This window comes from Erythrolamprus reginae, chromosome 1 (assembly GCF_031021105.1).
Source record: "Erythrolamprus reginae isolate rEryReg1 chromosome 1, rEryReg1.hap1, whole genome shotgun sequence".
Lineage (NCBI taxonomy): Eukaryota > Metazoa > Chordata > Lepidosauria > Squamata > Dipsadidae > Erythrolamprus > Erythrolamprus reginae.
Window position 1 is genome coordinate 81,759,504 of NC_091950.1, and position 14,909 is coordinate 81,774,412.

Below are 14,909 nucleotides of genomic sequence, written 5' to 3' on the forward strand. Positions count from 1 at the left end.
TTTTAGGTTTTTATTGTTTTTATATTGAGGTTTTTGTCTTTGTGAATTGCCTGGAGTCACTGAGAGTGAATTGGGCTGCATTATAAATTTTCTAAAATAAATGAAAAATTGAGCATATCAAGTTCAAATCATATTTTATACATTGCCTGTTCTATACAATCGCTAAAACTCATTAAAAGAAACTGAGGTTCCTGTTCTTACATAATATTCAAATTTCTGACATGACAAGGATAAATGAATCTTAAATTACATGAGTATTTTTGTATTTTTAAAAGAAGTTCAAAGTTAAAACTTTAATTGAGGTTACATAGTCAGTATGTAATAGGACAGGACTTTGTCAAGGCTTTGTTTCTACAGTTTATCTATGCATTGCATAATTATCACCATTTCCCATGTCACTGAAAGATAATCAAGCAACTGGTTTTTTGCAAAAATGTGACAACTTTAGTTTTTTATATTCTGTTTGTTGCAATGCTGATATTCATACACTGACATGAAATTGCAAATGTCTACATAACCAGATACAAATTTCGCAGTTAAATAGCACAGATGTAGTACAGCAAACTATCTGTTGTGTTTCAGCAAAAAGGAAATAGTTTATTTAAATGGAGATAATTAATTCAGGAACATTTGCTCACAGTAAATATTACATGGTTTATTTATCAAAAATACTGAACGAAGAGAAAACAGCTAATTTAATATACCAACTATTAACATATGGACTGGTGTACCATTTCTTCTAAAACTCCTACCACATACAGAGAAAAACTGAAAACATTAACCTCTGGGGGCAATTTTATAATAATTAGATTTTATAATAAATCTAATTTCTATTAGATGTATATATCCATTTAAATAAATGTAATAGTTTAATACTTCTTTTAGCATTGTATCCTGATGGAATTTGATGATCCTCTTTATTGCTCTTCTAATATTATTGAGAAAACAAAGACATTTTTGCCAAACATTCAATATAGATTATCCAGTGAAGATACGCTTCACCTTTCATTGCTTTTTTCCTTTAATTTTTTCTTGTAATTGATTCTTCTTTTTTTTGCATATTGTATTCCTAAATATTGCTGACATCAGGATTGAGAAGCTGATGTTTTGTGGATTTGATTGTACATAAGGAATGGGATATGGAATGGAGAGATATCTGTTTAACTTTATAGGGGGTTAAGAATTATTACATTTGTTTATAATTGTTGTAATGATTATTTGGAGTTAAGTATTTATATATTTATTTTCATTTTCATTCTTATATTTCTTTCTTTTCTTTTCTACTGATTTTATACTTTTACTATTCTTTTTTATTTCTTTAAGCTTAGTTTAAATTAGTTATTACTACTACCATCAAAATCCTTAATTACATGTAGAAGAACTAGAAAGACATAACAGCATGTAATCTGCCAGTGAAATCTCAACCTTAAGTTCAGTCAGCTAACTGATTTATTTATTTTTTTTAAAAGCTAGTGTCAACTGCTCAGATCTTCTCCTTATTTCAATGTCTCTTTGCCATGCAAATCATTATCATGTTCTGCCAAAGAACATTAAAGGATTCTGAACTGTATAGTTTTTAATACATGGCAATTGCTAAGATGATGAAGTTCATTACACTTCATATTATCTGAAATATAATAAAGAATAAGAGTATTTTGCTTATTACTTTTTAAAAATTAAATACAAAATTGTGCATTTCTAAATCTCCTCCAGTTTCTATAATTCAACATGAAAGTCATCTCAAGAATGAACAATAATGGTCAATTTATCTTCTTTTGACAACAGGGGAATGGCTACAGCCCAGCACCTCTTGATCTTTCAAATGTTGTACTTTCCAGAGAACTTCAGGTTTGTCTTAAAGTGTCCAATACTTTGTAGAAATTGAAACGTAGAGAAAATTTGAAACACTTATAGTCTGGCTGAATCTGTGAAAAGAGTTTTGAAATTGGGGAAGCTCCTGACAAAAAAGAACTAGAAGAATTGTGCCCCTTTCATCTGCCTTGAGTAAAGAAGGGAGATATCTGAAATGCTGAGTGAAGAGGTGGAGATTTCTAAAGTGTGAGGAGTTCATAATGAAGTGGAAAATAAGATAAAAATATGTGTTGTCTTGATGGAGAAAAGAGAGAGACAGTGACTTGACAGAAGGAAAATCTCCTTTTTGAAGATAGTGATAGAAGGGGTACCTGGTGTTCTCTGAGCTTCCTATTTTATGTTCTTATGTTCTTAAAACCATAAAAAGAGTCATTTCATTCAATCAACTTTCTCGCAACACATTCATTGGCCAGGGGGCAAGAATCTAATGGCCCAAAGCCTGGTGGCATAAATGAGTCTTAAGACTCTTACGGAAGGTGAGGAGGGTGGGGGCAGTACAAATCTCCAGGGGGAGCTGATTCCAGAGGACTGGGGTCCCACAAAGAAGGCTCTTCCCCTAGGCCCCGTCAAACGACATTGTCTAGTTGATGGGACCTGGAGAAGGCTGACTCTGTGGGACCTGACTGGTCGCTGGGATTCATGCGCAGAAGGCGGTCCCGCAGATATTCTGGCAGTTGCAGTCTTTACATTGTATGTTGTAGATGACTCTTATTCTATCTTCTGGTATTGTTAGGATGTTTTGAAGGGCTTTAGTTGGCTTGTGTTTTATGCTGATTCCATGTGGTTGTTGTAGTCTGCTGCTAGCTTCTGAGATATACTTGATGTTTATTTATTTTTATTTTTAGTTATTTATTTTGTCTAATACACAATGAGGGTTTTTGTGGGTATATATTTATATACACATAGTAAAATACATGATGAAGGTTATAGAGGAGATACTCATAGTAAAATATATTTAAGAAATAATAGAAAAGAAGATATAGTAATAGAACATATCAATGAAAGAATAGAAGAAGAGATATAGGAAAAGAAGAAAGGAATAGGAGATATAGGAGAGCAATAGGACAGGGGACGGAAGGCACTCTAGTGCACTTATACTCGCCCCTTACTGACCTCTTAGGACTCTAGATAGGTCAACCATAGATAATCTAAGGGTAAAGTGTTGGGGGTTTGGGGGTGACACTATGGATGTATGGTAGTGTAATTCTTTTTGGGAATTCTATTGGTTCTGCTGTATTGGTTTGGGTGGTCAGTGACTTTCGGATAAAGTTGCATGGATAGGGATAGAAGAAGAGAAATCCCCCCTCCCAGTTGCAGGAATCAGAAGATAAAAACGGACAAGCTTCCAGACTCACGAAATGTAGATGGAGCATAGAAATAGGGATGGACTGAGATAGATAAAAGTGGCTTGATAGAAGTAGCTGAGATAGATAGAAGTCTAGCCTTGATAAAAGAGTAGTACAATGTCAGTGCAATATCAGGGATTCTTTAATTTATTACCTAGAGCTGGCTGGAAAGCCTAACAGATACTGTAACTTTATTGACACATATCCACTATGAACCTACTGTACATATTTTTGCTGGCAAAAATTTACAAATAGCTCAGATTCCTTTCAGTGTATTTGTGAAATTGGGGAAAATGCATCACTTACCTTTATTTAAATTGAACAGCCACTTTAAAGTGTTCCTTTGGGAATTATTCACTGTGATTTTTTTTGTACCAGTGAATAGAGTGGTATCATCTATAACTAAGAGCCCACTGTAACAACATTGCCAAAAAAAGCACTAAGAGTTGTTAATCTTATCCCACATAGCTTCTTCTCTGGCAACATTGCACTGCTAACACAACATTTGTTAGATCAATTCTAGAATACAGCTCATCTGTCTGGAACCCGCATTGCATATCAGACATTAATACAATTGAGAGAGTCCTGAAATATTTCATAGGAAGAGTATTTCACTTCTCGATTCGTAACAAAATACCTTATTCCAGTTGAAATACTGGAATTAAACAATTTACAACTACATCACCTCTGAACTGATCTAAATGTAGTTCATAAAATCATAGAGAATGCGTTCCAAAAGTAATGCAAGACGCCTTCCAGGGTGCGTACCGGTCATGGCAGAGTCGCTGGAAAAAATGTGTAGAGGCCCAAGGACAGTACTTTGAAGAATTTTAAGTGTTTGTGCAAATCTGTTCAATAAATTACTTTAAAAAAAATAATTGCATTACTTTTGGAATGCACCATGTATACCAAAATGTCCTTCCTGTTAATGACTACTTCAGTTTCAGCCACAGCAATACATGAGCATGTAATAGATTCAAATTAAATGTAAACCACTCTAAACTCGACTGCAAAAAATACAACTTCAGCAATAGAGTGATCAATCTGACTCTGTGGTTTCTTCCCCAAACCCCAAAAACGTTAACCTTAGATTGTCTACAGTTGACCTCTCCCTGTTTCTAAAAGGTCTATAAGGGGCATGCATAAGCACACCATTGTGCCTATCGTCCCTGACCTACTGTCCTATTGTCCTCTTTTATCATTACTTTGTTACTTATGTTATGTTTATACAAACTACTACTATCCTGTACATATGAATACAATATAAAGAAATAAAGAAAAACAAACAAACAAACTGAGCCAGTTGATTGCTTAGCTCTAACCAAGATAATTTATGAACAAATTTAAAAACATTCATCCAAGTACAGATACTTTGAGGGAGTACACTTTTTATTTTCTTCCACTGAGAAAATTGCTTATTTGCTTTGCATTAATATTGCTAAACTGTTCAGGAGTTGAAGATAACTGCCCTACATTCTATGTTCTGGCTGAAAAAAGAAAGGAAATCCTCATTGTGATAACAGCTAAAGTTTTGTTAAATCTCTTCAAGCACTTTATAGCCCATGGAAAAGCAATATGGAAAAGAATTATCCCTAAGCTGATATTTTCCTTTATGTACCGCCTTTCTCTACATCAGAGGTCTTCAAACTTGGCAACTTTAAGACCTGTGGACTCCAACCCCCAGAATTCTCCAGCCAGCATGGTGGCTGGATAATTGCAGGATTTGAAGTCCACAGGTCTTAAAGTTGCCAAGTTTGGGGAGCCCTGCTCTACATAATACTTATAATCACTTCTGTTAATGACATGACATTACAGCAAATAATGCAATATATATTTCAATGCAATGATATAATATATGGCTTAGCACATGGTTATTTTGATTTTTAAATTATTGTTTCTTGATTTCTTGGTACAGGGAATGGTAGAAATAATAGCAGAAAACTATCATAACATTTGGGCCAAAAAGAAGAAAATGGAATTTGAAAATAAAGGTAAAAATGAAATGTTTTAATCAGCATCTGTCATTTGATATAGGAATACAGTGGTACCTCTACTTAAGAACTTAATTTGTTCTGTGACCAGGTTCTTAAGTAGAAAAGTTTGTAAGTAGAAGCAATTTTTTCCATAGGAATCAATGTAAAAGCAAATAAGGCGTGCAAAGTGGTTTATTCCCTCTACATGGACCCAGAGAAAGGAAACATTCCATTCGCTCTGGACTGCCAAAGCCTCTTTAAGCGCCACTGAAAGGCTCCTCTGGCAGCCCAGAAAAGCCCGAGATGGTCAGGATTAAAGGGGGAATGGCAGGAAAGAGGCCGGGCCTTTGTGCCGCTCTCAAATTTTTCCAGGCTCGGGTTCTTAAGTAGAAAATGGTTCTTAAGAAGAGGCAAAAAAAAATCTTGAACACCCGGTTCTTATCTAGAAAAGTTCTTAAGTAAAGGCGTTCTTAAGTAGAGGTACCACTATATATGAAAATACCAAAAACATGATAGTATTGTCTATGAGTATTTTAAAAAATTTGCTACTGCATTAAGTATTACTAAGTTACATTTTTCCTATAGGAGGAGGTGGTCATCCATTATTGATACCTTATGACACGTTGACGGCCAAAGAAAAAGCTCGAGATAGGGAGAAAGCCCAAGAACTATTCAAATTTCTTCTTGTAAACGGCATTGTCATATCTAGGTAAGTTATGCATTACATACAAATAAGATTCTGTGTTCAAATCTTTTGTTCTATGTGATTTTAGCAAAACCTCACACAATAACTTTGTATCGTAAATGAAATAAGGGGCAGTTTACATGCACAACATACACATGGTACTCTGTCAACCACCAATTGTTCAGGGAACCACTCAAAATTAAGAGGGTGCTAAGCAAATGGTAATTAGAATCCCAGTCTCAACCTTTTTGCATTCACATGATCAGAATTCAGTTGCTTCCTGCCTGACTTGCAATTTTGACATTTGATTGTTTGTTTATTAGAATTTATAAAACAAAAACGAGAACAAGATAAAAGGGAAAAAAATACAATGACAGGGACGATAGGCATGTTAGTGATGCATACCCCCACATTGCATTATCTTGTGGTCATCTGGTTACTATTTGAGACCTTTTTTGACAGCTTCCTCCAAGAAAAATTAATGGGAAAAATCACCAAGAAGATATAAATGATGACCCAATGATATCCTTGCTTAATAATTGCAGTGATTTGCCAGCAGTGCTGGAATTTCCATCACTAAGTGTGCAATCATGTAATGTCACACTTTATGACTTTGGTGCTTAGCAAGGGAATGTATGTGGTTTTATGTAGGGATTGTGTAAGCCAAATATTAGCTTGCTCTAGGACAGTGGTCCCCAAACTACGGCCCGCGGGCCACATGCGGCCCACTGAGGCCATTTATCTGGCCCGCCAGTGAGTGACAAGAGCACAGGGAAAAGAAAGAGAGAAAGAAAGAAAAGGGAAAGAGAGGGAGGGAAGGAGAAGTGGAGAGGAATGAAGGAGGGAAGGAAGGAAGGAGAAATGGAGGGAACAAGGAAGAAAGGAAGGAAGGAAGAATGAAATGGAGGGACAGAGGAAGGAAGGACTGTTTTGGGGGGGGGGATTTTTTTTAATTTTTCTCTCAACATACATTCAAATAACACAGTGTACCATCTAATTTTCCATGAATAAAATGTGGTATTTTGTTAGTAACTAATATCAATCATCAAAAAAGTTGCAAAAGGTTTTTTTTTCTAATTTTGTCATCCAGTTACATTCATTTTCTTTTAATTAAATTCCCTCCTTAATGTTCCTTCAAAAAGTACACCAATTATATTTCTAACTTATTAACCATTATGCCGAAGTGCTTCCTTCTTTCTTTATGCATTTTTCATAAGCCAAGAAAACCTTGTATAGCCAATCAGATGTTAACAAAAGAAAATTAAAAACAAAACATAAACATATATGAATTTCAGATCTTCTCCCCCCTCTAAATAGTACATTCCCATTTTGTTTTTTACTTTAAAACAAGGTATGTGCAGTGTGCATAGGGATTTGTTCATAGGGGTTTTTTTATACTCCGGCCCTCCAACAGTCCGAGGGACAGTGAACTGGCCCCCTGTGTAAAAAGTTTGGGGACCCCTGCTCTAGGATATACAAAAAACAGTTATCTGAATAAGCATGGTGAAAATTTGCCCAGAGACAGTGACTCATAGAATAGCCATGAACTTTGGACAGAGTAAGAAAAATCCCTCAACAGCGCTCCTGGCACGAGATAAGACACTAACGGTGTGATTGGCTAGCAACTCAGCCACCGATAGGTGCATAAAGTGAGAAGTTAGTAGCCTATCATAAGCTGTAGATGATACCTTTTATAACCAATTAGAAGCTTAATAGAAATAGCCTATGAACAGTTGTGTACTCAGAAGCCTTATTTTTGCATATAGATATAGCCTATGAAAACTTGCGTATTCAAAAGTTTTATTATTAGCCTATAGATTTGAAAAACCTTATATTTGTAGCCTATAAGAAACGTATATTAGGAAAAATTAGACTTGCATTTAGCCAATAGAAAATTACCAAGTTGAAACCCCTCATTTGCATATGAAGGGTATAAAAGAAGCATACTTGTAACAATAAAGCTTTGTCACTTTACCCAGACCATTGACTCCGTGTTTCATTGGTAAGCACTAGTAATGGTTTCAGGATCAGGCCTCGTAAAGTGAACCATCACAGGGTTGTCGAGACCCCCGTCCAGCAGGGATCGCATCTCGTCAGTTTTATAATTTTGACTTATGCAAGAGAGGCATTTCACTTATGGATGCATTAGTTGGTTTGTTGCACTACCTAGGAACTTTTGCCTTCATAAAGGACTTTACAGAAAATTGATAAAAGAGATTATAATTATTGGTAACATTTAAATAAGAATGAATGGAATAGCAAGCCATATTATGGATTGAGAGAAGGTTGTCCCCCCTTCAGTCTCCCCACCCCATACAATTTATTATGGCATAACATCCAGCTTTTCCATAGAAATATGTCCCATTTGTGGCATCAGTCAAAGGTCAAAATATTCAAAATATGTCCATTCAGCGAAGCGGTGGAAGTGATGTGCCGGTCCCTGGAGACTGTTAGGGTCTGGATGGGTGTCAACAGGCTCAAGTTCAACCATGACAAGACGGAGAGGCTGTGGGCTTTGCCTTCCAAGGACAATTCCATCTGTCCGTCCATTACCCTGGGGGGTGGGAATTACTGTCCCCCTCAGAGAGGGTTCACAATTTGAGCATCCTCCTCAATCCACAGCTAACATTAGAGCACCATCTTTCGGCTGTGGCAAGGAGGGTGGGTTTGCCCAGGTTCGCCTGGTGCACCAGTTGTGGCCCTACATGGACAGGAAGTCACTGCTCATGGTCACTCATGCCCTCATCACCTCGAGGTTCGACTACTGTAACGCTCTCTACATGGGACTACCTTTGAAAAGTGTTCCGAAACTTCAGATCGTGCAGAATGCAGCTGCGAGAGCAATCATAGGCTTTCCCAGATACGTCCATGTCTCATCAACACTCCGCTGCTTGCACTGGCTGCCGATCAGTTTCCAGTCACAATTCAAAGTGTTGGTTATGACCTATAAAGCCCTACATGGCATCGGACCAGAATATTTTTGGGACTGCCTTCTGACACATGAATCCCAGCAACCGATTAGGTCCCACAGAGTTGGCCTTCTCCAGGTCCCGTTGACTAAACAATGCCGTCTGGTGGGACCCAGTGGAAGAGCCTTCTCTGTGGCGACCCTGGTTCTCTGGAATCAACTCCCCCCAGAGGTTAGAACTTCTCCCACCCTCCTTGCCTTTCAAAAGCTCCTGAAGACCCACCTATGTCGCCAGGCATGGGGAAATTAATATACCCCTAGCTACTATGGTTTTATGTATGGTCTGTTAGGTTGTGTGATTGTTTTTCTTTTTTATAATAAGGGTTTTAAATTGTTTTTAACATTAGATTTGTACATGTTGTATTGTTGTTGTGAGCTGCTCCAAGTCCTTGGAGAGGGGCGGCATACAAATCTAATAAATTGTTATTATTGTTGTTATTGTTATTATTACTGTTATTATTGCTGTTGTTATTATTATTATTATTTATTTATTTATTTATTTATTATTTAGATTTGTATGCCGCCCCTCTCTGCAGACTCGGGGCGGCTCACAGCAGGATACAACAATTCATGACAAATCTAAATATAATTTAAAATATTTTTAAAAACCCATTTACTAAACAAACATACACACAAACATACCATGCATAAATTGTACATGTCCGGGGGAGGTGATATTATTATTATTATTATTATTATTATTATTATTATTATTATTATTATTATTTGCTTTTTTTTGCTATCCAGAGAAAAATATATTTTGACATCAGGCATCAATAAATGTTACTTTCAAAGGTTTTGAGAAACTCATCTTCCCCTCTTTTCAAAGATATTCCACAGTTGAACACAGTCTTGCTGTTTCATGCAGATAATTCATGGAGATATTTCCTTTCTATTAGAAGAGGGCACAATCCAGGGCCTGGAAACTGCTCCAATGACAGATGGAAGGAGCATCAAATGCAGTCAGCATTTAACTGGGTTGGAGAGCACCAAGGGCAATCACATTGGTTGGTTGGTGAAATTAGGAAATGGTCTGCATTATTTTGCCTACTATCTGATGGAATTGCATAGTAAAATCAGGGTTCAATGAAATATTTCAAAAATAATGTAGAAAAAAATGATTCAGAACTTAGAGGAGTATAAGCATAACTCTCTACAACTCTTTAGAGCAAATGCATAGTCTTGTAACCATGCAAGACTTTGGCAGTCTTGATATATTTTGATCATGATATAAAGAGAATAGATATATACTTGTAAAAAATACAAACTAGAATATTATTTTCACATTACCTTCAGCCTGTTAATGAGAGCATTGGAAATCTTTATTTATATTTATAAAATTCATGCTTTCTACACACTGGCTACAAAAGCTGGCTATAGTTCTGCTATAGTTCTTTTGCTTCCAGTGACAATTAAAATCAAATTTTAAGAAAATAAATAGATATTAATAACAATGACATCCTAGTTGGCCAGTAAATATTTGGTCCAAATAATCTGGTAACATAATTTAAGAACTTATATGTTAAATATGTGCCATGCTCGATCATATGAATTTTTAAACATAATTTTAATAAACTGATGTAAAGTAATAAAAACTTAAATTGCAATTGCAATAAGCATAGTGTTTCAAACATTTTTGTGCTGCTTGCTAGATTTTTTTAAAAAACTGTAGGTTAAAATTTTGTTTCATTAGAGGCTTAAATGACCTGGAATTGGATTCTTCATCAATGGAAAAGAGATTTGCTTATAAATTCCTCAAAAGGATCCTTAAATATATTGACTCAGCTCAAGAATTCATTGCACATTTGGGTAAGTAATGTTTTTAAAAGCTAGCAATGAAAAAAACACCCATTGTTGTTCCATTGCTTACATTAAGTATTTTTATTAGCTTTATATTTATTACTGGTACTATATCAGGGGTGAAATGGTAGATTTTACCCCTGGTATAATGAAATCTGGAGAACTGATAGCTGAAATTTTGAATAGTTCAGAGAACCGGCAAATACCACCACTGGCTAGCCCAAGAGTGGAGTGGGAATGGAGATTTTGCAAAATCCTTCCCCTGCCACGTCTACCAAGCAACACCCACCAAGCCATACCACTTCCACCAAGCTACGCCCACAGAAGTAAAGTAGTAAAAATAATTGGATTTCACCATTGTACTATACTAATAAATATTCATTTCCTCATGAGAAGATGTGACTCAAAGAGGGTCCAGATTCTTCTACAAGAGATGTTAGAAGAAGTGGAGGCCCTATCGAGTTTTCCTACTGAAGAATTGAAACCAGCTCAATGCCCTCTACTTCGGTTCCCTTGCTTTAGGATGCACTTCTGTAATCAACAGACAAGATGGCAAACTAGCGATGAACATAGTCTTACATGTCCCAGTATTTCTTCTTCAGAGGAGAAAGGGGACTATTATTCTTGGCCACATGAAATTTTCATCTTAATAGGAATGTTCAATTGTAGGAAGATTCAAATAGGAGAATCAATGTCATTAGGAGCCTAGCTCCATGTTATGCTGTATAATATTTTCTTAATTTCGTTTGCTCCTTCAGCTACAAATTGTATGACATGAAAAAGATAATTACAAAATTGCAGTATTTTTATTTATTTATTTATTTATTTATTTATTTATTTATTTATTTATTTATTTATTTATTTATTTATTTATTTATTTATTTATTTATTTATTTATTTATTTATTAGATGTATAGTATATGGTACTTTTTCTCAGAAGCTTAAATGGGGATATTTCTTCATTTTGTTCTGTCAATGAAAATGAAAGAGAGAAAGAGTGACTGAGTAATATCAACTTCAGTAGTTAAGAGTGTTTGTTATGTTTTCCTTCAGGAACTCAAGACAATATCTTCTGGATATTTCACACACTGGATATCCTAAATATTTTTCTCCATATGTAAAATAATGTGTTAATAGGGACAATTACCAAATAAATACAATATTATTTTCTTCGCTTGATTTGCACTTATTTTCACCTCTTGATAAATCCAAAGTAGCTCTACAATCTTCAACTAGTTCTTTTCTCACTGAAGCTGAAATTTCTTTTAGTAGAATGCAGAAGAAAGGTATGTACAAAAGATACAGTAATGTTCTCTACAATGGCAATTTCCCCCCCTAAAACTCTTTCAGAATAGAATCGAATAGAATCAAATCAAATCAAATCCTCAGTGGAGAGGATCGATAAATAGAACCATACGTTTAGCCTTCCTGCATAATAAATTGTTGCTGCTCCTGAAATTCCACAAGCTTAAATACTGTGATATTAATCAAGACTTTACATTGTTTCTTCACAGAAGCCATTGTTACCAGTGGAAAAACTGAGAAATCTCCACATGATCAAGAAATCAAATTATTTGCCAAAGTGAGTAATGTGTTATCTAAAACAATCTTCTTTAATTCCATCATTCTGATAATTTTTAGAGCTATGTGTAGAATAAAACATGACTTCACTGTGTAGATCATAGAGGAAATCAAGATAAATAAATAAGAAAAATATATAAAGTTCCAAAATTATGGTATGGAGGTACAAGTTTAAAAATTGTTCTTCTACACCAGGAGTTTGGTATGCATAGGTTTTTTCCAGTCATAATAGATAATTGGCTTAATATACAGGGAGTGTAGAGGGCACTGTAATGAGAAGCTCTCATTCTTCATACTTTTTGTGATTTACACATATGTATTCTACATCAGCACAGTTACTGCTCAGAATGTTCCAGAGCTCTAGTCTTTCATTGGGTCTTTGCTATATCAGAAGGTATAGCTCCTTCCAACTGTCACAGTTCTCGTCTGACCACTAATAAAAGTCAGATCAGCAATAATGGATTGAGCTGTTCTTTGTCCACTGTGGCCATTACTGCTATTTTTTGTTGAAACCAAGAAGTGCTTCCACTATCTGCTGTGAATGTAAGTTTCCATATTGTTGACTTCTCTGCTTCAATGAAGGCACATTGTGGATTCTGGTCTTTTCTGTACTAAGCCTGCTAAATGACTACATTTACCAGGCTTACTACAATTATTGTTTTTCTTCAAGCATTAAATGATGTACCTATAGTAGCCTCAATAACAAAGAATACCTTATTTCATTTATCAGTCATCCTATCGTCCCATTTATTTATTTACTTATTTCAAGCTACTCATATCCAAACAATTCTGACTAAACCCCTTCATACAATACAGTGGTACCTCAACTTACAAACTTAATTCATTTTGTGACCAGATTCTTAAGTAGAAAAGTTTGGAAGTAGAAGCAATTTTTCCCATAGGAATCAATGTTAAAGCAAATAATGTGTGCAAACCCATTAGGAAAGAAATAAAAGCTCGGAATTTGGGTGGGAGGAAGAGGAGGAGGGAGAGAAGGACAGTCGCTGCCAAAGGAAGAAGGTGAGGTGAGGTGAATAAAAAAACCCTCAAAACTTTAAGGCTTAAAAGGAAAAAAAGAGGGACTATGAGGCGGTGAGGAGGAGTATGTGCCTTTCTCCATTCACTCTGGGCTGCCAACGGCTCCTTAAGTGCTACCGAAAGGCTCCTCTGGCAGCTCAGAAAAGCCCTAGATGGCTGGGATTAAAGGGGGAATGGCAGGAAACTGGCTGGGCCTTCGTGCCGCTCTCAAATTTCCTGGGAAAATTTTCTAGGCTCAGGTTCTTAAGTAAAAAATGGTTCTTAAGAAGAGGCAAAAAATCTAGAACACCCGGTTCTTATCTAGAAAAGTTCTTAAGTAGAGGCATTCTTAGGTAGAGGTACCACTGTATTAGGATTAAAACTACTGAATATAACAAAATATAAGTCAAACCAGGCCAAATATAAGTTATTCATCCAAATCACCACTTTGTACTACAAACCTGGAAAGAAACAACAAACAATCCACTTTTTCTTCATGAACCTTTTAGAAAAGCTAGGATTTCATAAGCCCTGGAGGGAGGCTGTTCCAAATTTCACCAATAAGGCTTATTTATTTATTCAACTTCTATGCTGTCCAATCCCAAAAGACTCAGGACAGTTTACAACAATATAATATTGTTCTTTCTGACAATAACAGTGCCTCCAGATAGAGACCCATGATAATCTCTCTTAAATCTCATTGGATGAGTAGAGTTGATACAGAATAGATCATCTGGAAGGCATTCACATCCAGGCTAAAAACAATCACAGAAATAGGTTGCTGGGAGTTTCATTATAAGCATCCATAGGAGAGCCATAGCAGAGCAAATAACATGCTTAATTACATACTCATGATAGAATCTCCCAACACAAACACATAATAGTTGCATTGTAATAATTAATAATAATAATAATAATAATAATAATTATTATTATTATTATTATTATTATTATTATTATTATTATTATTATTATTATTTATTAAGCGTGTATGCTGCCCCTCTCCAGATCAGTGCATGTATGATCCATTTTGAAACCATCATAGTTTACAATGGACAACCTTGGGCTCTGACTTTGATAGCGGGAGCTCCTACAAAATGTCATTTTAAAAAGCCCAACATGAGTTTTTGTGCATATGTGCACATTTATAAAGCATTACTTAAAAAACTACAGTTAAGAGTAAATAAAAACTTTTTTTATTATTTTGCTCCTTGGTATCTGATCTACCCTTGTGGATTCTGGTGACTTTTCCATATCTAGTAATGATTTTCAATGAGTCAACCATGGCCGGGATGACTAAGAATCTCCATAGACAATGACTGTAGAGAAATAGCTAACACTCACTGTAGGTATCTTATAGTCATAATCTACAGTTTGTATCTGTCTTTATTTCTTTAGGTTCTGCTACCATTAGTTGACCAGTATTTCACCAATCATTGCTTGTACTTCCTCTCTTCCCCAACAAATCCACTTGGTAGTAGTGGATATGCTTCCAATAAAGAAAAAGAAATGGTAGCAAGGTATGTAGAAAGAAAACATGTATATAGCAATGTTCATTAAATGAATCATATGTAAATAGTTGCATATAGAAACATAGAAACATAGAAGTCTGACGGCAGAAAAAGACCTCATGGTCCATCTAGTCTGCCCTTATACTATTTTCTGTA

At 35.5% G+C, this 14,909-nt stretch overlaps 1 protein-coding gene across 3 annotated transcripts in view; it reads left to right on the plus strand.

Moving 5' to 3' along the window:
- Positions 1 to 14,909, plus strand: part of RYR3 (ryanodine receptor 3) — a 285,326-nt gene that overhangs the window by 159,996 nt on the left and 110,421 nt on the right. For all 3 annotated transcript variants that reach the window (XM_070756567.1, XM_070756561.1, XM_070756554.1), the window contains 6 exons: positions 1,786 to 1,848; positions 5,134 to 5,209; positions 5,777 to 5,900; positions 10,538 to 10,653; positions 12,159 to 12,226; positions 14,641 to 14,762. In XM_070756567.1, the coding sequence (XP_070612668.1) occupies positions 1,786 to 1,848; positions 5,134 to 5,209; positions 5,777 to 5,900; positions 10,538 to 10,653; positions 12,159 to 12,226; positions 14,641 to 14,762 (569 nt within the window). The remainder of the gene's footprint in view (positions 1 to 1,785; positions 1,849 to 5,133; positions 5,210 to 5,776; positions 5,901 to 10,537; positions 10,654 to 12,158; positions 12,227 to 14,640; positions 14,763 to 14,909) is intronic.